General features: G+C 35.8%; 1 protein-coding gene across 3 annotated transcripts; it reads left to right on the forward strand.

The window, feature by feature from the left end:
• The first annotated feature begins 4,294 nt into the window (after nt 1-4,294).
• Nucleotides 4,295-25,849, forward strand: LOC110460968 (gelsolin-like protein 1). Of its 3 annotated transcripts, none has more exons than XM_021514217.1 (14): nt 4,295-4,381; nt 10,969-10,994; nt 11,382-11,462; nt 12,167-12,240; nt 13,090-13,164; nt 14,146-14,217; nt 15,101-15,231; nt 16,336-16,444; nt 16,904-17,014; nt 18,990-19,070; nt 20,369-20,457; nt 21,855-21,933; nt 23,734-23,829; nt 25,124-25,849. In XM_021514217.1, exons 2-14 carry the CDS (start codon nt 10,988-10,990, stop codon nt 25,220-25,222), a joined length of 1,104 nt encoding a protein of 367 aa, XP_021369892.1. In that variant the 5' UTR covers nt 4,295-4,381; nt 10,969-10,987; the 3' UTR covers nt 25,223-25,849. The 3 variants fall into 3 exon arrangements, with proteins under 3 accessions (XP_021369892.1, XP_021369893.1, XP_021369894.1); XM_021514218.1 differs by lacking the exon at nt 4,295-4,381 and adding an exon at nt 5,317-5,398; XM_021514219.1 differs by lacking the exon at nt 4,295-4,381 and adding an exon at nt 6,048-6,110.

Raw genomic sequence — 25,849 nt, forward strand, 5'->3', positions numbered from 1 at the left:
ACATGACAGAATCTTGGCCGCCTGTTGATTTTTTTACCATCTTGTGACTAGTCTCGTTCATCCAGCCTCATGTTGCCTGCGCAAGCTACACCAAACAGGGAGTCTGGTCAAACCCAGTGAAGTCATAACGAGGCTTACCAGATTTCTGGTAAATGATTTCATTGGTCAAAGGTAGACACACCCTTTTCAACTTTTGAAGTCAGAATTTGAGTGGCGCAAAATTACATTAAATATTTTAATTCACGAAAATACCTTACCTGTACATGCATTCCTGAATTATCCTTGTATTCACTATTATCAAGGAAAATGTAAAAAATGTGTCAAATCTCCAGAATAATGCCATATATTTCCTCTGAATAAATCATAACTGAGCACAAACCCAACAAGGCTGACTGAGGTTGTAAAAAAAGCATGCAAAGCAAGTGAGATTTTACCTGTGCACCATTTGAGACACTACAGGGTTCTGGCTCAGGTAATCTGGCTTGACTTGTATCCACCGCCTTGTTAGCTTCATGAATTATTGTAAAATATCCAATGAAGATTCATGAAATCATTCTTGAGATTTGAAGCATTTTCTTATATTTTTCTCGATAGTAGTGAAAACACGGATACTTCAAGTGTTTTCATTATTTACCACTAAATGACATAATCTAACGTTTGTCTCATTAGTAACGACACAGTGACATACTTTGACGTTTGTTATTTGTTATTTACCAACGGCTGTGTTCATTGTTTACTATCAAGTTACAAAGTTCAGATACGTTATAAAGAGGAAAGTCAGCTTACCATCTTGTTGACGAGATTTGTAAAAACGACTTGTAAATATTACCCGGATTCGACACGTTTTGACATACACCAACTCATTTTGTCGATGTGACATGTTTCTGAAGACGAGATAGAGAAATAAGGAATCGCAAAATCTAACAAAGTCAATGGTACATTGAGGTAACTATTGGATCCTTCGTAATTTGCGGGTTTCAGAAAAATAAATATGTCAGCTTCTGGTAAGCCGTATACCGAAGGTAAAGAGACTGATTAGGCGCTGATTGTCAACAATCGTGTTCACAATGAAAAGAACACGTGTCTTAAAGAACTACCATGAACTTTAAACAACACAGACAATAGTACACTTACCCCGGTTGATATAAATCTACCACATCACATGAAGATAACCAGGCATACCATAGTGAAGGCGGGATTCACAATCACAAAAGCAAGTTTGCCAAGGTTTTACAAAGCCTAGTTAGCTTCCGGAAACCATAACGAGAAGTTTTCATCTAAAATATTTAAGATAATTCGAAGGAATCCTCAAATGAATATCAGTGGATTCGTTGTCGGTGGTTCTCGAAATCTTTTTTTATAGTCGATGAACATATAAGCTCACCTATTAGACTACTTACCTCATTAAATGTCGACAAATTCATATAAAGCTAATTTACTGTTTGATACTTTTTTTTGTATATTTAGTTTCGACAAGACATCAAACCACTTAAGTGTTGACATAGACAACAAACCCATTTTAGTGTTGAAAGACATCAAACCTAATTTAAAGTTGAGTGACATCAAAGTCATTATTGTTGACAGACATCAAAGCTAATTTAGTGTTAACAGACATCAAAGCTAATTTAGTGTCGGCAGACATCAAAGCTAATTTAGTGTTGACTGACATCAAAGCTAATTTAGTGTTGACTTACATCAAAGTTATCATTGTTGACAGACATCAAAGCTAATTTAGTTTAGACAGACATCAAAGCTAATTTAGTGTAGACAGACATCAAAGCTAATTTAGTGTAGACAGACATCAAACCTAATTAAAAGTTGAGTGACATCAAAGTCATTATTGTTGACACACATCAAAGCTTATTTAGTGTCGGTAGACATCAAAGCTAATTCAGTGTCGGCAGACATCAAAGCTAATTTAGTGTAGACAGACATCAAACCTAATTAAAAGTTGAGTGACATCAAAGTCATTATTGTTGACAGACATCAAAGCTTATTTAGTGTCGGTAGACATCAAAGCTAATTCAGTGTCGGCAGACATCAAAGCTAATTTAGTGTTGACTGACATCAAAGCTAATTTGGTGTTGACTGACATCAAAGTTATAATTGTTGACAGACATCAAAGCTAATTTAGTGTTGACAGACATCAAAACTAATTTAGTGTCGGCAGACATCAAAGCTTATTCAAAGTTGACTGACATCAAAGTCATTATTGTTGACAGACATCAAAGCTTATTTAGTGTCGGTAGACATCAAAGCTAATTCAGTGTCGGCAGACATCAAAGCTAATTTAGTGTTGACTGACATAAAAGCTAATTTGGTGTTGACTGACATCAAAGTTATAATTGTTGACAGACATCAAAGCTAATTTAGTGTTGACAGACATCAAAACTAATTTAGTGTCGGCAGATATCAAAGCTTATTTAAAGTTTACTGACATCCCAGTCATTATTGTTGACAGACATCAAAGCTAATTTAGTGTCGGTAGACATCAAAGCTAATTTAGTGTAGACAGACATCAAAGCTAATTAAGTGTAGACAGACATCAAAACTAATTTAGTGTCGGCAGACATCAAAGCTTATTTAAAGTTGACTGACATCAAAGTCATTATTGTTGACAGACATCAAACCTAATTTAATGTTGACTGACATCAAAGTTATTATTGTTGACAGACGTCAAAGCTAATTAAGTGTCGGCAGCCATCAAAGCTAATTTAGTGTAGACAGACATCAAAACTAATTTAGTGTCGGCAGACATCAAAGCTTATTTAAAGTTGATTGACATCAAAGTCATTATTGTTGACAGACATCAAAACTAATTTAATGATGCAAGACACCAAAGCTAACTAAGTTTTGACAGACGTCTGTCAAAACTAAGTAACGTTGATGTCTGTCAACACTTTCAATAATGTTTGATGTATTTAAATACTTAAGTAGCTTTGATGTGACTTATTTTGTGTCGACAGACATCAAGGCTTATTTAGTGTCGACAGCCATCAAAGATTATTTTAGCGATGAAATATATTAAAGATACGTAAGTGTTGACAGACATAAACGATTATTTAAGCGTTGAGAGAAAAAAACCAATTTAGTGTTGACAGACATCAAATTTAATTTAGTGTTGACAGACATCAAACTAATTAAATGTTGACAAACTAATTAAATGTTGACAGACATCAAACTAATTAAATGTTGACAGACATCAAAGCTAACTTTGTGTTGACAGACATCAAAGCTTACTTAGTGTTGACAGACATCAAAGCTAACTTAGTGTAAGACATCAAACTAATTAAATGTTGACAGACATCAAACTAATTGAATGTTGACAGACATCAGAGCTCATTTAGTGTTGACAGACATCAGAGCTCATTTAGTGTTGACAGACATCAGAGCTCATTTAGTGTTGACAGACATCAGAGCTCATTTAGTATTGACAGACATCAAAGCTAACTTATTGCTAACAGACAATAGAGCTCATTTATTGTTGACAGACATCAGAGCTCATTTGGTGTTGACAGACATCAAAGCTAACTTAGTGTTGACAGACATCTAAATTTATTTAGTGTTGACAGACATCAAACTAATTAAATGTTGACAGACATCAAAGCTTACTTAGAGTTGACAGACATCAGAGCTCATTTAGTGTTGACAGACATCAAAGCTAACTTAGTGTTGACAGACATCAAAGCTAACTTAGTGTTGACAGACATCTAAATTAACTTAGTGTTGACAGACATAAAGCTAATTTCGTATTGGTGGTCCTGTTATTAGATTTAAACCAATGGACAACAGACTTACAATGTATGCAGGAAGTCGATCTTGTTCCGTGTTCAACTAAGCACACTTTCTGATGACTCAGGTAAAAGTTATACAGGTGAGCACGGTTACGTAAATATTTACTCTTTACAAATAACACACATGTTTATGATAGCGTTTAAGTTTCCATTTTAGGTTTATTCATGTACACTGTACATTGAAAAATGAAATTTTATATTCGTTTAGGAAAATACGATCAAAGAAAACATATTAAAAGCGATATCAATATAAAAAAATCTCTGCTTTTAACGTAAATTACCCAATCATGAAAAAGTTGTCCAAATCTTTGATGTTTGTGGTATAAGTGAACAGAAAACTGCGTGTGAAAAACCATATGTCACCTATTCAATAATTCCGATGTACACATTCACATGATCAGTGCAGAGTGCATTGCCTAGCAACACGAATCCATATACCAGAATTGCCCGTATGTATATCTTTTCAGACTGACTGATATATACACCATATAAGGAAATTGAAGACGGGGGCGGAAGTGGTCATACACATATAACCACCAAACCGTGACTATCTGTCGGAACAACAACTTGCACACACTTCGGATCAGGTAAGACGTGCCCCTTCTGTATGATATAGAAATTACTGTAAATTTTATGTAGTTTTGTATATATTTGTATATATACTATAATGCTTTTTTGTATATGTAACCTGGCTTGCTATGACAATCACACAGGTACGAACATTTTTACCTTACATGATGCTCTCCACCGGTAGAGAAAAGAGGCTACGCCCATTTACGTGGAGTATGATATCCACTGAGTACAGCAAAGTACGGCAATACACAGACAGGTGTGGATAAGTCTTGCAAAAATCGATATGCTAACTCCGATATCTTGTATAAAACTGCACTGACAGCATTAGTCGAAATATAAGAGAACACCTAACAGAGTTTACATTGTGTGCTAACTGCTTATTATGCTAAGCCTCAAAATGGGATTTTTTTCTCGAGTCTGGTTAGAAACAGATAACATACAATTACATTGAGTGACTTTTTAATACATAACTGGGTCAGGTATTTTGTACACATTCCTAGGCAGTGACCCGTACGGTATGTAAGCAATGCCAGACAAGGTCCGTCTACACTCATATGGAGTATTACACTGAATCATTCATGTGTTTATCTAGATATGGGGTTCTATACCACAGGGAAAGTTCCCATTCTCCCTCTGTGGTATTACATTTAGCACCAACGACTCAAGTTCGCGACTGATACACAGTAAACTGCTGATGAGGGAGAAAGATTTTAGTGAAACAGCTCGCTGTTCCGTTTCGATAACAATTTTCCTTCTTCCCTCTATATTTTCGATGGCCTTCTAAATCCTGTTCTTAACCACACATATTTTTTTGGGGGCGTCACACACGTTCTTTTTGTAACGACACACCTTCGTTATAATACATACATAGCTCAACCAAAACACACGATCTACGAGTCATACGTGTACGTACACCCCTCCCAATCCCTCCCACACATTACACATGTGTAAGTAAGTGTGGTGATAAGACTACGCCCTCAAAGATACAAACGACAGCTATACCATTACTGAATATATTCCGCCACGCTCAGGTACGTATTACACCTTCACACAACCAGGTTATTTAATCAAGAAGTTAAGCTGTGTATATATACATCTATATATGTATAATAAATCTGTATCTTTAATGCAACTTTTGAGTGAGCGATATCAAAGCTGAAAAAGATATCACCGTCAGCATATAAAGATATGTTTTAATCATACAAGACACATTTCGTCTTATTGACCTTTATTTGGTCATATTTTCGGTGTTTTATTAACTTCCTCAAATTCTATTACCCATTTGCATTCTACATTGTGTAAGAGGAGACAGGATATGATTCACTTCATATCAATATTTCAATATTTGCTCGGGCTCGTGACAAGAAAGTTTGATATGAAATAGTAACACAGTGAGTCATAGATGACAGTTGCTGGCAGACTAGAAATTGAACATATGATCGACACGTAAGATATAGCTGTTGTCTACCTGGGTTTGTAGTGTATTTATTGTGTGTCAGACAGGTAAACCTGTTACGTTGATCATCTATTTTTACTGTACCAGAGAGGTAAACAGTTATTGTGATAGTGTACAATACAATGCAGCTGTCTCGAATAAACCGTCTCGCGTGGAGGGTTGCCGATGTCGGGTTCACCAATAACAGCTTTATAATATATTCAGTAGTAGATACAGCCCTCGTGCCACTTCTCTTTATAGCAAAATCTTTATTACATCCAGACTTTTTAGTATTCTCCTGCAGACCTGTATGTACAAATCTGTCATTACTTGAGTAGAAACCATTTATTGCACTCTAAACTTGTTAGTAAAACCCCGGTATTGCGTCCTAGACCCCTATTACGTCATGTATACTGTATAAATGTATTACTGTCCTGTATATATATATATATTGCACCTAGATCATACACATTTTTCCTACAGTATTTTAATCTATATCGCATATTTTTTTCTACCCACAACCTAGACGCATTTATCATATATACCTCTTGTAACTCCAGAGGCTCCTAATCAGACCTTATAGATACTAAAAAGAAATTCCCGTTTTAACAGATTCTTTATTGCATCCTTATAATCGTCATCATCACAACCATAAGTCCCTTGTTTCATCTACAGCCCCTTACACTTAGGTCTCGAAACCCTTTCAATGCTAGCTATATATAGACACTAAATGTACAGTAGCCCACTATACTGAAACTAGTCCAGCTGGGCTAGCGGTGGTAATAATTGCCAGTCCGATTGACTAGAACAATATTTGCGGAATTTGCACATGGAGGAGTAAACTTGTAAGTAAACTACCAGTTACTAGTGGTTTTTAAAATCAAATCCCTTACCATTTGCTTGCGTTTACACTTTCGGAACCTTATTCTCCTTGTACTTCTTCATTGGTCTCCATGTCAATCTTTTCTTTGTTTATATTTTGCCCTAGTTTTATCGATTTTTAGTTTGAATTATGGTTGTGTTGACGCTTCGGTATTCTCTTCTTTTGTTTTGTTTTGTTTTCTTGCACCTTATAACCTATCATTGTGTCCCTGAATCTACGGACACTGTACCACCAGGATCTGTATCATGTCTACACTAATTTTATCACACTACACCTATTATACCTTACGCTGATACTAATTATTCTGACTGAATCCTAGTAACTCTGTGTACTGTTATCCACACATTGTAGGTTTACACTATAAGCTGACTAATTGTTATGTCGACACTGCTATATAGTACCAGGTAATTCACCGGAGATATTAATATCGTTTTCTGTCTAGGGACGCAGTCATCTGTCTTACTCGTAGCTTGTCAATGTTATATCAATCTGGCAAATCTCTGTTCTCTCTCAGTATGCAAGACAAGGGAGAGTGTGTAGACGTTAATCTTGCATACTGATTGTTCACGTCTATACCAGTGTAAGTCGACAAACTGGTTTGCATTATAAAAACGACACGTTTTGTATTACCTTCTATTGATGAATTTCCCTCACGGATATTAACGCATAATTTGATTACGTAATGAAAATCATTGGCTGTTGCTGTACACCAGACTGTAAAAGATATTAAAATGTTTTATTTCGCTGCTTGTATTAGGATCAAGGTCGTTTCGCTCTGTATAGTATCTGATTCATAAGCATGTGTTTCAGTCTGTTGGCCCTTCTGCTCTGATGAAGTGTCGTGTTCAGTATTCCTTATACTCTAATCCGTCGCCCGTCGAGGTATATTCCTTCCTTATCCACCTGCACAATGATTACCAAGTCCGTGATACGGCTGTTAAATAGTTGTCCTGGTCTATGACATAGTACGTGTCATATTGTCTTCCCCATCCGTCAGCACAGCGCTGTCATAGCTTCTCTCTCGCAGGCTGTGACAGGTAACCGTCCCTATAAACCAGCCTAGAGTTGTCCTAGTCTATCACGTGGTCTGTGACAGGTAATCACCCCTATCTACCAGCCTAGAGTTGTCCTTGCCTATCACGTGGTCTGTGACAGGTAACCACCCCTATCTACCAGCCTAAAGTTGTCCTAGTCTATCACATGGTCTGTGACAGGTAATCACACCTATCTACCAGTCTAGAGTTGTCCCGTTGCGTTCGGTTCTCTTCATTGGAAATAATGAACTTAACTGTAATGTTTTTATACATAATGTCTATTTGCAATCACGCATGGGAAGTATTTCCTTTTTTGGTGTAGGGGTGCAAAGGCCTATTTGGATTGCATTGCTGTCGCTCTTCTGTCATTATGTTTATGAAGGAAATGATGACATAGGTGACCATTCGATCTTCACTATTGTTGTTTTCCGTTGTTTATAACTCCCTGGATCTCGTCATCCCCTCATGTATCTGTCGTGTCGCGGGACAACTTAACTGGTATGGGTTAAATAATGTTCGGATGACGTCCTACATCTGATCTATAAACAGCTGTTAGAAATGCTTCCATCAATAATCAATCAATTCAGCCTGCCCTTAACATAGAGACACACCTTTCATCTAAGGTAATGATTATTGCTTCTTTATCGTTAGTAGTTAAATTGGATGCTTCTAATAAATACCAGAAGAACATATTTAAAAGCCTTTAAGATCAATATCCATTCTTTATACAATTTACCATACTTTCTGATAGAGTCTATCTGTTTCCTTATTCCTGATACGTGCCCTTATTTTGCAGATCTTGTTCCGTTTGAATGATTATACAGAGCACTAATTTCCATTTCAACGAGGATTAAAAATATAAGCAGCTTGTTTAAAATTGTCCATGGACATTTTTAGGTCACCCGAGTCAAAGTCTCAAGTGACGTTTTGCGATCCCCTTTTGTCCGGCGTCGTGCGTCCGTAAACAATTTACATTTTTGACTTCTTCTCCAAAACCCCTGAACCAATTTCATTGAAGTTTTGCAGAAACCTTCCATAGCCAAAGGTCAACCAAAATTGTGAATAATATGGTCCCCCAGCCCCCAGGGACCTGAGGGGCGGGGCCAAAAAGGGTCAAATTGACTAAAATTTCAAAAATCTTCTTCTCAAGATCCAGATATGGTAGAATCAAATACTCTTCATAGATCGAAGGGTCTTAAGGTGCTTTACCAAATTTGTGAATTTCATGACCCTGGGGTCTCACGTTTCCCCCTGAGGAGGGGGTAAACTTTATCATAGTTTACATTTGTATATATAGGGAAATCCCAGTTTGGACCAACATTTGTTTAATTTCCATTGGAAGTAATTCAATTTGGGATAGAATTATCAGTATTGGGAAGCAGTTTCATGGTATGCACATATCAGCCCTGACTGACCCCCAGGGGCTGATGGGTGGGGCCAAAAAGGGTCGAATCGACTGATATTTCAAACTCTTCTTCTCAAGACCCAGATATGGTAAAATAAAATACTCTTCATAGATGGAAAGGTTTAAGGGTGCTTTACCAAAATTGTGAATTTTATGACCCTAGGGTCTTACGTTTACTCCTGGGGAAGGGGGGGGGGATTCATTATGGTTTATATTGCGAATGCTACTTTGGATATTACATGTTGATAACTTGATTGGAATTATAACCCTGAGTTGACAGTTTGATACTTTGAACATTTTGAGCCAGCCCTATCTCTAAGGGCTGTAGGGCTGTAGGGCTGTAGGCCTAAAGGAGTCAGTGTGCTAAAATTTCACCATTTTCCTTATTTAGAATCAGAGGCGCTAGTTCAAATACTTTTCAGTCTTAAATCTGTATGCGAGATATTGAATAAGGTAGTTTTATTGTTTTTTTTGTCACTTTGAATAATATTTCTGTTCATGTTTTAAAAACAAAAAACAACTCTTTGTATAAATATATCAGAAATCAGGTGACCGTTGAGGCCCATGGACCTCTTGTTAAACAAACTGGCGGAATAATTATTTTTGTCAAAGATTGATTTTGTTGTTGAAGTGAAGTTAGTGACCCAAACATTGTAGTATATCATAGTATATGAAAGTGGAAAGTGACTAAACCTGGCGTCACGAAGAAATGTCCGTCTCATCACTCACGTGTTATCAGTTTGATGTCAGGATGTTAAAGAGGTTGTGGGCGCGGTTATCGGTCTAAGGGAGGTAACTCTCCCCAACATGTATTGAGGTTGGTTTGGTGTACTTGTTTATTAACTGCACTATATATATATATTGATACATTTTACTAGTTACGGTTTGATGTGTATGGCGATGTGTAAATTCATTAGAAATGTGATCAGTCAACCGTAACTTTACCCAGGTTGACCAAGTACAATGTAACTGCCATATGATGCAATGAAAATATGGCGACATCCTGAATTGGAATTCAAACGGGTAATAAAACACTGTGCTCTCAGAGATAGCAGTTAATAACAAGACCAATGGGATCTTACAGAAGGAACTGAAGACGCTATCTTCCCTAACATCGAAAGAATGTCAAAATGCATCCAGGGCGCATATCGCAACCATGCCTTAGCAATAGAACCACATTAGGCTCCAAAGGATAAACCAAGAAAAACAGCCAATGAGTGAGCGTGTCTGCATCTACACAAAGGATAGAGCATCATCGCAGTGTATGGGAGGCTGACATAGCATTTTGGGTTCACATGCAAAAACATCGCAAAGATACGGAAAGTCAGACAGTCGGAAATCCTAATGAACAAATCAGTTATCACAGATCAGATCACTCAGAACCAAAAGAAGTAGAGAAGGAAATCTGACAAGAGAATTCATGCGGAATGCACCGTAGAAGCCGGAGTCTGAAAAGCGACAAAGAGGTCGACTTAACACAGATTATCGCACGTCTGCGATCAGCTGTTAAGCACAATGATAAATCTCAGCATCTTTAACACGAATTCAAGAAGTAGCATCGTGGTACAAGTTAGATATGTCATTGCTTCGTTACAGTGTTCTAAGCATTCTGAGTAATTGTACAACCTTAAAATAGATATTAACCCATTCACCCCTAAAGTCACATTGAAACATACCAAATCAATGGCTGGGCAAGTCCAGTTTAGATATGTAGGGGTGAATGCGTTTTAACATAGACAAGGTCATCATTCTCAGTATACTTGTTCGGCATCATCACTGTGCCGTCATTTTACAACAAATACCTGGATACCAGTAATCTCATGTCGTTGTTTGTTTAATTTCAGAATCTCAGACAACGTCAACATGTCAGGTATGTTCTTAAGAGTTATTACATCTAAACATTAACAAACTAAATGTTAATAAAACAAAACTGAATAGTCACCAGCGAAACTTTATACTATATTAGTGTACCTTGCTGAAACGATACTATTTCAGCACAAATTGGTTTTAAATAATGTGAACGGAATAAAGTATTATATAATAAGGCATGCGTATTGTATGTATTTATCACATATTTAAACCAATATCATTTTGATTAAACTCATTGTCATTTCACAAATTCAAGGTTCTGACTTTTTTTTAATGTAATTGTTTTTACGCTACCGATATTTGTAACAGGAAAGAGAGCAGTATGCTTTCACCGAGGATCGAACCCTCGATCTATGACTTCCTAGTACATATTTATTATATATTCCAGGATTAGTTAAAGCCAAGACCTATGACTGGAAGGACTCCAACATGGCCCTGTTCGGTTCCGACACCGACAAGCAAGTCAAAAGTGAGTCCTACTTGAACGCTCCACGTTTGTCCATGTTACAATGGTCATTTTACGAACTAAATGTTTTATCTCATAGTGTATTTATCACAAAATAAAAAATATAACATAGCACCTTCAATGACCGTTTTGCTTGATAAACAGAACCATGTACTCGATCTTAAATCCAAATGTCCATGCTTTTTGTAATATGGCTATTTTCAAAGACACTTTTATTCTACCTTTGTAACTTTAACAGAAAAATACAGTTACAAGTACTTATTTTAGCCGACTCTAGTTGTAGTGTATTACAATGAAAAGATTAGCGCTTTGATGATTTGGCCCATTTTCAAAATATGTGTAAGAACACTTCTCACAGGAACATCAACTAACGCAGTCATAATTTAGCGCAAAGTTAAAAGCACAAAAAGCGCTCAAATTAGAATACCGTTAAAATGTTTCCAGTAAATCAGTATTCATTACTTTTTTTGTTTTTTTTTTTGTTTTGTTTTGCATTGATAATTTATTATAAGGTTAAGATCCTGTTGCATCGTATTCCATTTACTAATAAAACGACAGATCAAATTTTAGCATTCTATATTTTGAATCGAAAGACAAAAAGATAATTTATCAGGCATTATTCAATTGTTTTAACGACCGTAAATGATTTTGAGTTCAATAAACAGTCACATGAAACAATTCCTAGCACTCTCGATTCGTTATTACAGAGGAGTCGGCAGAAACCGAACCTGCGTGGGAGGGCGCAGGACAGGCAGTTGGTCTCAAGGTGTGGAGAATCAAGGTCAGTAGTAACCTTAAAAGCAAAAGCTGTTATGGTGAGACCAACGAGTGATATTGTATGACGTTTTATGCATCATTTGAATCGGTTCTATATTGGTCAAAGATATGTTTAACAGCTACATACATATGTAAGCAACTTTTGATATAAACATGTCATTTACTTGTTCGTTTGTTGTTTATTTATTTTAACGCTTATTGTAAACATTATCAGAAAAAAATAGCTTACATTTTCAGAATGTCCCTGCTACAGGTGTACGGAATGTGAGTCCCGTGACGATAGTTTGTTGTGAACACATATTACAATCATTGCATTTGCAGTATTTTCCTGATATTTTAACAGCATGTGCAGAAAAAAAATGTATTAAACTAGAACGAAACCTGATCTGAAATGTTAATCCAATAGAGGATGAATACGGTTTCATTGCGTAATTTACCCCCATTTTAAGCTCTGACATGCTTCGTCGGAAAATATATATCACGTTTCGTAAGCACAGATTATTGCATGTTTGTGTTCACTGCTGCAGAGTACAGTGTTAATATAATCGATGATATGATATATGGTACATCGTATCAGAAAGTGTACACGTGCGTTTTCTTTCTTAACAGGGACCAAAAACCGTTTAGATTATACATTCTTAATTTGATTTTCAAAATGGCAATCACTGTTCGTATACTTACTTATATTTACTACGGTTAACATTGGTTTTATTTGTTTACGGAAAAAATGTGTTGTATGTATAACAACAAATACGTTTGCCAATAAATTTTGTTTTTAACAATGATTATCAGTATTCCACATCCGATTCCTAATGACGGCCAATTAACTATGCCATTTAATTCTATTTTCAAGGCGTTCGAAGTAGAGTCTGTACCTGAAGAGGAGTACGGGGAATTCTACAAAGGAGATTCTTACATCATCCTCAACGTAAGTAATGCTAATGTAATAAGGTTATGAAAAAGAACATATGTATATAAACTATGTATATAAACAAAGTTCCTCTGGTGAATATTCCTTAACATTACATTGATTCATGTGTTAGGGGACATCTCTTCCTCTACCTCAACTTTGCCTTGTCCCTCTACTGCAACTTTGCCTTGTCCCTTTACTGCAACTTTGCCTTGTCCCTCTACTACAACTTTGCCTTGTCCCTCTACTGCAACTTTGCCTTGTCCCTCTACTACAACTTTGCCTTGTCCCTCTACTGCAACTTTGCCTTGTCCCTCTTCTGCAACTTTGCCTTGTCCCTCTACTGCAACTTTGCCTTGTCCTTCTACTGCAACTTTGCCTTTCAGTTGTTCATAGAACGAGATGGTATAGTAAATATCTATTCACTTTCTTTTTTGATTGCACTCGTATGTCTTAGTAACAGGTTGTTGAAATCGTATACGTCAGTAAGTTCTATGACCGATGTTGATTTTTGGGAATTAATAGTGTAATCCTTGGAGCCATATTCTCATGATGTCATGCCTGTCAACAAGGCTTGGCGCCATTTTGAATTTGATACTCAACGCAATCCTATCGTTTTCGACTGTTATTTGGTTAGATTCGGTTCGATACATTTGACAATTAGTGTAAGATAACCATTTAGCGTAGAAAGCAAAAGTATACCAAATCAACCACATATTCTACCGTCGTTTCTTTTGTATCTGAACAGAGAAAATGATCATTAGTGTAAGATAATAACATAACGTTTGAAGCAATGGTTTACCAAAACAACCACATATTCTACAATAGTTTCCTCTGTATCTGAACAGAAAATCTGCAGCTTTGAATGAAGTAAGCAGAAAGGACCGTACTGATTGGTAAATACCAAAAGTGGTATTTTCAATATATCAGTTTTATCGAGTTGATATAATTCGATGTGGTACTAGCTTAAATGAAATAAATAACATTCTGTTTTTTTAGACTTACCAAAAACCCGATTCCGATGCTTTGTTGTACGATGTCCATTTCTGGATCGGAGAGAGCAGCTCACAAGTAAGCTATGTTTTCTTAAAACAAATTGCCCACTTATTAATTGCGTACCCAATTAAGTCTGCCATACGCAACTGGATGTTGGTAAACAAAGATTAAACACTACAGGTCAAATGAGGCAAAATATCAAAAAGTTAACAACAGATCAAGCTGAAGAAGACAAATGGTGGTTATTTTCTGGAACTGTATATACTGGTATACAGGGAGTACACTCATATCTCATTGAGTCAAGATCCGTAAGGTATTGGCAAACGTTATAATAGTTATATGAAAACAATGATAATATTTCAATGGAGAAAGTCATAATAGCTAAGTGGAGGTATAGGTAATAGTGATTGTTCGAAGGCGAAAATAATTATAGTTAAAGGGAGATAATAGCAATTATAATTCAACGGAAATTATAACATTTAAATGGAGATAATAGTTACAGTTCAAGGGCGATAATAATTGATGGAAAAATAATAATACTTCGATAGAAATAACAATTGCAGTTCAATGTCGATAAGATTTGATGGGAAAATAATAACAGTTCAATAGAATTAATCACAGTTCAAGGGCGGTAATAGTTGATGGAAAAATAATCACAGTTCGATAGAATAACAATTATTTTTCGATTAAGGAAATTATAATAGATTTATAAAGTTAAATATTAGCTGATAAAATTCGTATTGCCAATAAGGTAAAATAGAAAAGAGAAAACCCACAAAAAACTATTTTTTACAATATATATATATTTACATGAGAAAAAGACGCTACAGACAGAAAAATATCAAGAGGAACGGCATTGACATGCAAATTGCTTCGCCCTATATCCTTTGCTGTAGGTGAATATATAGTATATAGTTTTTCTCAAGATTGAGTAGTAGTTTTGTCTTTGGTTTACCAGGACGAGTACGGTACAGCGGCCTACAAAACAGTGGAACTGGATACATTACTTGACGACAAAGCCGTTCAGCACCGAGAAGTGCAGGGTTGTGAGTCCGAGACGTTCCTCTCATACTTTGATGACAAGTTTGAGTGAGTAGGAAGCTGTGACTGTACATGTATTTTGATTCCTTTAACTCTTTCAGCTTTGTGGACCATATTGGACTCGTCCAGATCAATGTATGATAGAATTCACTAAAGTTACTTAGGGTGAAATGGTTTATGAAGCTTCGGGCTTCACTGTTTCCTTGCTTCTCGTAATCCTTCCGAGTTCTCGGTGTGAGGACGTGACATTGATTTGACCTATATTTACACGGTGGGTGTCATTGATGACGCATAAGACGTCATGGATCATCGTGTCTAATTCTCTTTGTACCTTTTCAATGGTCGTCATGTCAATCTTTCATTTATTTATAGTTTTTATCTCTCTTGAGTTTGAATTGTGGTTTGTTGTCACTTCGGCATTCCCTTGTTGTTTTTAATCCTTTCACCACTGTAGACCATAATGGACTCATCCAGATCAATGCATCATAGAGTGTACTTAAGTTACATAGGGGTGAAAGGGCTAAGTAAGTTCATGAAAGTCCGGATAGATAAGAAAGATTGTATCATATTAAAAATAGGCTTCCATGGTAGTTAGAATATGGTATGAAGAAGCACTGTATTAGTTCGGCTAACATCGGCTGATTCCGGTATCTTTCAAAATAGTAGGATAAAGGTACGGAATCTACCGATGTGTGACAAGTGGCACTTTATTCTGAGCCGACTCGGTATTCTATTTGAAACGTACGGTTTTATTTATATCTAACAGTTGGGCTTGTTTGAAGTAGGAGTATTCCGTCTTTTCGCATTATCTGCCCTTGTGAGCAGATATTGATTGTTACGTCATTTGTTTGTGAGAGTAACGTCATATTTCCTTTTAGAAAACGACGCAAGTTTCTCACACAAACTAATGACGTTACAATCAATACCTGCTCAAAAGAGCAGATAACTCTGCAATACGAAAAGATGGAATACTCGTCACCGCTTTAGTACACTTAATCGCTACAGTGGAACATAAATCGAAGGCCACTCCTAACCTTGCATTAACACATAAACCTAACACTGACGGCTTCGTTAACTGTGTCTTCGAGGTCTAAGTGCAGGATAATATTTGACACGAATACTAAGTTTACTTGAACTAGTGAATGCTTTCAGGATGTTGAATGGTGGACACGCTTCCGGCTTCAGGCATGTAGATCCCGTCGAGTACCAACCACGTCTACTCTGCATCCAATACACGAACGGCAAGGCCGTTGCTAATGAGGTATGTGACGTAATAGGCATAGGTAAATTTGCTCATCTTAAAAATAAATAAGTTTAAGTTAGCTCATTAGTGACAGAACTCATTTGAAAATAGTCACACGAAGTGTCCGCATGCACGTACCAACAAATGGAAAGGATTTTACAAAACACAGTCAATGGGAAGATGTGAAACACATTTAACGATAAATAGTCAAAATAATGTGGATTGTCGGAAATCCGTCACTCAATTTTTAATTACACCAGAATTATATATACACAATTTAATAAACACCAAAAAAAAAAAGGAAAAATAATGAAAAGATAAGAACATTCATAAAAACTAATAAATTAACAAAAACAAAAACACTGAAGAACGAAAAACAGTGACAAAATACTGCAGGGGAACTGACGTATGCATATGATTTTCTTGTCCACATTATATGCAAGACGTCAGCAATTCACATACATTGATTTATTGCAGGTCCAATTCTCGAAGTGCGCCATTAACTCCGACGATGTATTCATCTTTGATAGTGGTACCCGCCTCGTTCAACTGAACGGTAGCAAATCCGCCTATCAGGAAAAAACAAAGGTGATATCAACTTAATGTAGCACTGTTAAAATGTTGGAGGCGTTCCAGCCTGAGCTCCATAACGGTAGCATACCACTTCGATAGGTGACAATCCTGTCATTTCTCTTTCAACGAACATTTTATTTACAAATGTCATTTTTTCGGTAAAATAACATTTAGAACAGTTGTGTAGGTATTACCATTAAAAAGAACAGCTATCAGATTCCTACATAAAAATAAGCCAAATCACTAACTGCATTCAAAGCGAATAAACCCCTGAACACTTTAGGTTGAATGAAATTGCCTAGCAGATGAAAATAACGTATAGCCTGGACAAATGCTGATTTCTTTTCCTCTGGTAAAATACCATAACATTTCTGCTTGTTTGTCAACGAATAATTTTAACACTGTTTCTGTTCCACTTTTCTGGTCGACTTGTTTTTCTTGCCATATGAGGCTATACTTATTAAAAATCTGATCAGGACTGGTTACAGAATCCTGGATTTAACATTACGGATATCATCAAAAGGCATAACATACTTACCCTTCCAGAACACCTGGGCTCGTCGTATTCATGAAACCATTCTCGTGCCAGAACTCAGATTCTGTGCCAAAGCCCAACATGGTGCGGCGTCTGTCGTCCGTCCGTCTATCGTCCGTCCGTCCATCGTCCGTCTGTCCATCGTCCGTCCGTCGTCGTCCGTCAACTTTTACTTTAAACGACTTCTGATATTTTGCTGAAAACTTTGTTGGTAAGAGCCCGACAAAGCTTGAGAACGAAAATGACCTTGACCTACTTTAAAGGTCACAGGGGTCGAATGTGTCAAACACCTCATGCGTCTTCTTATGAAGAACTGAAAAGTATAGAATCATAACATTTGGCTGGTGGCTTACTGAGATCGAGCCCAACAAAGTTTGAGAACGAAAATGACCTCGATCTACTTTCAAGGTCACCGGTATCCAATATGTCAAACGATTCAAACGACTTCTTTTTAAGAAATGAAAGGTATAGAATCTTCATATTTCGCTGGTAGCTTCTTGGAATTGAGCACGACATAGTTTAAGAATGAAAATGGCCTTGACCTTTGTTCAAGGTCACAGGGATCAAACACTTCAAACGACTTTTTTTCTGAAAAACTGAGAGGTATAAAATTGTAATATTTGGCTGGTGGATTCCTGGGGTAAAGCCCGACAATGTTTGACCTACTTTTAAGATCACTGGGATCAAATATATCAAACGACTTCTTCTTAAGTACTTAAAGGAATACAATCTTCATATTTGGCTGATGGCTTCCTGGGATAGAGCCTGGCATAGTTTGAGAATGAAAATGACCTTGACCGACTTTCAAGGTCACTGGGGTCAAATTTGTCAAACACTTTAAACGACTTCCGAATAATCTAAAACCATAGAATTACAATATTTGGCTGGTAGCTTTCTTGGATTTAGCCTGACAAAAACTGCCAATGAAAATAACCTGGATCTATTTTCAAGGTCACATGGGGTCAAATATGTCAAACATTTCATATGATTTCTTCTGAAGAACTGAATGGTTAACAATCTTATTATTTTGGCTGGTAGCTTCTTTGGATTGAGCACAACAAAGTTTGCGAATGAAAATGACCTTCAAGTATTTTCAATGTCACAGGAGTCACATATGTCAAAAAACATCAAACGACTTCCTCTGAATAATCGAAAAGACGTGCCAGGTTTTGGTAGTGGAGGAAAGTCGGCCAGAGAAAACCACCAAATTCGGCCAGTACCTGGCGACTGCCCCACGCAGGCATCGAACCCGCGACCCACTAGAGGGCTTGTGGTAGCTGAGTGGCATACGTCTTCACCAATTGCCACCGCGGCCCCCAATAAACAACAAATAAATATTACAAACAACTTAACGATAGCAGGATATTTTGACGTTTTAATGGGGAAAAAAACATTAAAAAGAAGAGTAATTGAGAATAAAATAACTTTGTGTAACAAACGATGTTTATATTTTAGGCTGCACAGCTGATGAGTAAGTTTTCCTCAGAACGACCGGAAGCAGACAAACTGGTAGCTGACGAAGGCGATTCTGACTATGTACGTCTATCTATTGTCTGAACAAGACGATAATATACAAATAGAACAGGGTTAATCGAAACTCGAAAAAAAAAAATCCCATATCAGTCAACAGCATCCATGATGAGAGACTGTTTCACGTATTGTACAGTCAAAACCTGGAACAATCTTCCGGAGGACGTTTTATCAGCTCCAAATATAAATACTTTTAAGAACAGAATAGATAAACTTCGGCACAATGAAGAACTTTATTACAGCTGCAGGGCAAATGTAATTAACAATGAACTTTAACTTTATAATATACACTTGTTTAATTTGTGAGTCCAGTGTAGGGGAGCTCTATCGGCTCCTGTATTGGAAACTAACATTAACATTAACTTTAATCGATTGAATAAAAATATTATAGTGTATTTCTAGTGATTATATTTAGTTAGTTGTCAGAGTTTGTATGTGTTATTCTTGTGCTGACAGAACTATTCATAACATTCATCCCCGTCATAAATATAGTTAGTGTTCATTTTTGTTTGTGCTACACTAGATATCAACATCACATTTGATTATACTCATTACCGTACCTTGTTTATTATGTTGTCACTATCCAATCCCTTTCTACGAGGACATGACATTACTTAAATTTGAACTAGATTTACATGGTCGTCGATAAAACAGAAGACTCATCTTACCCTTCCGAAACACCCGGGGACATATTCATGAAACCATTATTATGCTCAAACTCAGATTTTGTGATCAAGCCCAATCTCTTGTTCCAGTAATAGATTAATAAAAAATATACAATTTGTCCATAATTTTGAAGAACTTTGACGAGACTTAAAGCCGAATTCTGTTTCCAATGTTAACACTTGACTTTTTGATAGAGTCACATGATTACAGTGAGTAACATGAAGTTTGATAAAGCACAGAATCCTTTACTGAGCATGGATTCAGTGCTCGAACCATCTTTCTTGTAACTCGCTTAAATTAGGTCAAACGATCAAAAAGTCCTATGTAAACATTGAAAACAGTATTCAGCTTTAAGTCTCGTTAAATTTGTCCATATCATTGACAAAATAAGATGTCTTCCCCATATAACCTTTAATTTGTAATTAGAACACGAATTTAGGCTTAAACACAAAATCCATGCTTGATCATGAGAACAGTTTCATGAATATGGGTTCTGGTCTTAAACTTCATGTTCTTTTCCAAGGACTTCCATGTAACTTTGTCCTTTGTTCATATTTCGCCTTAGATCTATCGTTTTTGGGTTCGAATAACGGTTTTAGTCATAATTCGGTATTCTCTTACTGTTTTTATTCTTTCAGAGGAAGTGTGTGGATTCTCTTGGAGATGATGGTCCAGAAGAAAAAGTGTCCACAGACGATGGAGAGGTGGAAGAGCCGGTTCTCTTGAAGTCAGTATATGGATACAGATGTTTACTGAATACTTTATAACAAGTTTCTGTTCTTAATAAATTTAATACGGATGTTTGATATAACATTCAAACTTCAAGCAGACTTGGAAGCTTCAGTTGTATAAAACCTGGATAGTCAAGATCTTTTCATTTTCACTTTGTTTCTAATTATCGAATATCTAAGCATTATTAATCACGGCTGATATTCATCAGCTCAACAATATCTATTTTCGGAAATAGATTAGTGATTGTTTTGTCAATATTGAAAACTGCTTCCATACCAAGTGTCGTAGTTTTTATTTAGTTTTTAATTTCAGTGTCATACGTATGTTGCGTCGTTTAATAAAGTAGTAAATGGGAAAGACAGTGGATATCTAATATTTTAAACTAGTAGAATACTTAATAATTCTATTTGAATTAAACATTTATGAGAACTGTTCTCGTGACATATCGTTAAATAGAGTGTTATATAAAGAGAGTTGTGAAAATCATTTAGATATTTTATTAACAATGTCAAAACTTCTAAATTCAAAAAGGGATACAATTGTATCTAGAAACCTAGATACAATTGTCGTTTAATAGCCAATGTTGACAGGTACGTATATAGTTGCCTTTGCCTAATTGGCCCAATCAATGTTTTACGGTACAGTTGTCATTGTCTATTTGTCTAGCCAATTCTGTAAGGTAGACCTGTCAAACTAGTTGTCTGGTCAAAGTTGTAGTCTAATTGCCTAACCGATGTTGTAAGATTAGTTTTCATTGTGTTATTTGTCTGGCTAATGTTGTAAAGTATCGTCTAGTTGTGTAGCCGATGCTTAAGGTAAAGTTGCCATTGTTTTATTTGTTTGGCCAATGTAATAAAGTATTGTCTAGCCGATGTTATAAGGTAAAGTTTCTAGTGTCTAGTTCTGTAGTCGATGCATTAAGGTAAAAATCTCGTTATATAGTTGTGTAGCCATTATTGTAAAGTACAGTGTCAGTGTCTAGTTGTGTAGCCAAAAGTGTAAGGTACATTTGTCATGATCTAGTTGTATAGCCAATATTGTAAGGTACAGTTGTCATTGTCTAGTTGTCTAGCCAATATTGTTAAGTACATTTGTCATTATCTAGTTGTATAGCCAATATTGTAAAGTACAGTTGTCATTGTCTAGTTGTCTAGCCAATATTGTAAGGTACAGTTGTCACTATCTAGTTGTCTAGTCAATAGTGTAAAGTACAATTGTCATTGTCTAACCAATGCAGTTGTTATTGTCTAGCCACTTTTGTTTAACGATGTTTTTATAGTATTTCTGATTTAATGTGGCCTTATTATCATAAAGACGAAACTACATGTCTTTAAAAATATCAGTCGAAAATAATTTGTCGCCGTGACCTTGATCGCAAAATTCGTTTGGTAGGGTCACAGATGAAGACGGGTCAATCGGAACAGAACCGGTGAAAACTGGAGGTATCACGATGGACGATTTTTCTTCAGATGTAAGTATCTCTACACAAAATGTAAGATATAAAACACCGTAATGCACGTAGTTGCTTTCAAGTAATGTTGTGAATACCATAATATGTAAGGTTTACTTCATTCAATTAGCATCAATATTTTGCTAAGAATAATGAAACTACATCGTCCGTCTTGCCACAAAACTGTCAAACATTTAATAATTCAGGAATAAGTCAGGAAGATATAATAATAAGTTTAACAACGAAAATGGAAAAACACAAAACATGAAATAGCTCAATGAACGTTACATTTAGATATATTTAGCAAGAGTTACAAAGATTTTCAGGGGAAATAATTTCTTAAACAACATAACAAAGATTCTCGAAAACATCTTGCGTTATTTCGCAACTAAATCAGTTGGAAAATAAGATTATTTATTCATATGATCATTGTGAATACCTGTTTCACGTTTGGATTCGACGGGAGTCATAAATACTAGTCCAGAATTCAATGCACAACATGCTAAGTCTCCAAGCGCACCTGTTGTTTATGGCGTTTCTACCTTATTTCCTTTTGTCTAATGTCTTTTAATTTCATTATGTTGTATTTTCCCTATTGGCAAAAATTTGAGATGTGCAAAATACTAGTACGAAGGGTTCAAAAGCAATTAATGAACACTTAAACAAATATGTCTTCCTAAAATTGTCACTTCAAGCAAATATTTGAAGACGTAAGGGTACCACTTTGGGGACAGTCTGAAGGAGGGGATCATAGTAATAGATGAAAAGCCTAGATAAAGAAGAAACATGCAAACTGAAACAGATTAAGGTTCTTATGACGTCACACTTGACAACAAGACTGTGTGACATTTTGAATGGTCTACTAAACACAATTTTATCGTTTTCTGTAATTTCTGATTAAGCATATTAATAGGTTTTTGTATGTACCAAAGACTTACAAAAACAACCGCTTTCTCTACCGTCGCTTCATCTGCTGCCGAATAGAAAAATCTGTGGCCGTCAATACAAACTACTATTTTCATTGGTCAATATTAAATCGATAATAGACCTTATATTATCACATGTAAAGATATAACATTTCGTGTATTTATAAGTCACACTGACAGTTTCCGATATTTCACTGACACAAAATGTCATGAATGGGCAAACTGAAACAGAACGTGAAGGTACATGCTCGCTACCTTTTCCTATCGACGTTGAGCCCACTTATTAGTTCTACAATACAAAAGAAAACCTGATTTTCCGACAATGACAGTTTTCTGTCATTTTTATTACTTTTCTGAACTTAATTGGTTGAAATTTAGATATCGTCCATATTTTCTCAAATACATAAAATATGGTATGAAGGTATGTAATGACCCTACAACACAATTTAGACTTCCGTTCTCTGATTGGCCAAAATGGCCGCCGTAAACTGGCTCCAGGTAGCCAAATTCAGAAATTGTCCTATTTTGCTCAAATAGGTATGAAGACTATTTTTGCATTGTTAGATCTTTTTTCTATAGGCATCATTTGCCACTATTTTGGCGTAAGAGGACTTGTGTAACGGTCCCCGTTATAATTTAAACATAATATTATCTCATATTGCACTTCCTTTCAGAAACCACTTCTTATATCTAACAAATGGTTATATAAGGTATTCAAATAGATAAACTACTGTTCAAATAGCACACATATGCACGCACACACGTAGTATTTCAATTAGTGCATTGTGATGGTAAAAGGTGTTTAAGCAGAATAGTTTATATTTTTCACGACCACGTTCGAAGTGATATTTTTCCTACGTAAGTGTAATTTAATTAGCAATCGTCTCCATTTTAGGCCGTCTTCTTGCTGCACGTAAAAAGAGACTGCTTTGTCTGGGTTGGAAATGATGCTTCAATTGGCGAGAAGAGAAACGGAATGGCCCATGCTTCAGTGAGTTATACGTCAAACTTATCACGATGATCGATTTTAAAATTATTGATTGATCCCGATAAGATTAGTAAACCTTCACTAATTAATTCAATTGGTAGTGTTATAAAGTCAGTGATTAATCATGATACTAGTGTTTCAATGTCAGTGTTTAATCTACAATTAGTGTTAAAGTGCGGATGGGTCATCATGATAAAAGAGTTACATGTATATTGTCAATGATTAAATAAGATAATGTGTTTCAATGTCGACGAGTAATCATTAGAACAGTTTGTATATCGTCAATGATTGAATAAGATAATGTGTTTTAATGTCGATGAGTAATCATTAGAACAATGTGTATATCGTCAATGATTAAATAAGATGATGTGTTTTAATGTCGATGAGTAATCATTAGAACAGTGTTTTAAAGTCCGTGAATAATCATGACAAAGTTGTTTTAACGCCAGTGATAAATAATGATAATGTTATTATAACGTCACTGATTATTCAAGGTAAATTAATTATAGAACGTTAGCGATAAATCATAAAAAAAAAAGTTTTGACGTCACTTAATAATTATAAGTGTTATAACGCACTGATTAATACGGACACTAGTGATACAATGTCACTTGATCATAATTCTGATGTATTTTTACTGTTAAGTCATGAAAATACAGTTCAAACGTAATATTTATCACGAGAATAGTGGTGATCTAACCTATAAATAATAGAAGTAGACTATGTAGCGTAAGTGTATGATGTGTCCGTTTACATTGTGGGAGTGCGGTATGTCTAGTATTATTGGGTATAGTGTGAATACAAAAAGTTAAAGAAACTACCTAAAGACTCGTGTCATATTATATTATTGAGCTCGCTTAATTAATTCAATATGACATAGACACTCATGTAAGACCCTCTATATAGTAATAAGTAGTATAAACACCGGCTTTTAACAATGGTCAGTGGATTAAGTAATGCGTTAATTATTTTAACACTAACAGTAATATATTACTCTTTGATATCATATTTTTGTACATGTTATTATAATAATAATAACAATAATAATATACAACATTTGATATATAGCGCCATATCAAGCTAACCTATAAGCCACTCTAAAGCGCTTTACAGTACATAGATTGTGTATCAATACAATTAGTATACGTTAATCAATACAATTTTGAGGAATTCGCAGTAGCTGCCTTCCTATCGCTAACTACTAGTCCTATGCCACCTGGCTAATATCTCCCTATGTGTGTATGACTGCGTGTGTGCTGGAGATGTACAAGTTAATCGATTCTTGGAATTTTTGCAGAAATATTTGCAGTCGGTCGGCAAACCGTTTCACCGTATCTCTGTTCGCAAAGAAAGTGACGAAAACAACGCATCGATAGAGGCAGCCTTGGCAGCCTAAATCCACAATGCTACCAGGAATTGTGTTTGTACAAGATCTGCTCCCACGTCACTGGAATAACGTTCTCTCGAGGATTTATGGCCTAACGTGACATGAGCTTTGTATTGTGAACACTCATATAAATATGTATGTAAATATTGGATGAAGCTTACATTATAATACCATGCTACACAACGGTAATACCTAAGCACCACCAGTAAGTACTAGTTATGGGCAGTGATAGTCCAGGAGGTATACAATGCCGGTGTGATTAAGGTGATAGCACGGCCGCTTTGGAATTTCTGATACAAAGCACAGTTTGTCAAATTGCTTGTTTTATATCTAATATAGTTGAGCTTATATTGTCAATATCCTACTTACCAATGCAACGTCCTTCTACACGCAAAGAACAATAATTGTATCACTAACTATGCAGATTAGTTCGTTCAAAAGTAACAGACTGTTGTTTGATATATAGCTTCGTCACATTCAAGTAAATTTGATCTGAACGAATTGGGAAAATTTCTCCACAAATTCTGTTCCCCGGACAATCGATTTTTCTTGCCATAATTCCTGAGAATATGCTATTTTATTTCTCCAATTTATTATGTTATTTATGCATAAACAATTAAACCTGTTCAACACCAA

The sequence above is a fragment of the Mizuhopecten yessoensis genome, unplaced genomic scaffold (assembly GCF_002113885.1).
Source record: "Mizuhopecten yessoensis strain PY_sf001 unplaced genomic scaffold, ASM211388v2 scaffold10529, whole genome shotgun sequence".
NCBI lineage: Eukaryota > Metazoa > Mollusca > Bivalvia > Pectinida > Pectinidae > Mizuhopecten > Mizuhopecten yessoensis.

What these genes read in the sequence shown, in the direction of transcription:
- LOC110460968 (XM_021514217.1), top strand. An exon ending in ATTCTTACATCATCCTCAAC is followed by an intron (nt 13,165 to 14,145) that starts GTAAGTAATGCT and finishes CTGTTTTTTTAG; the next exon opens with ACTTACCAAAAACCCGATTC. An exon ending in GAAGAGCCGGTTCTCTTGAA is followed by an intron (nt 20,458 to 21,854) that starts GTCAGTATATGG and finishes TTCGTTTGGTAG; the next exon opens with GGTCACAGATGAAGACGGGT.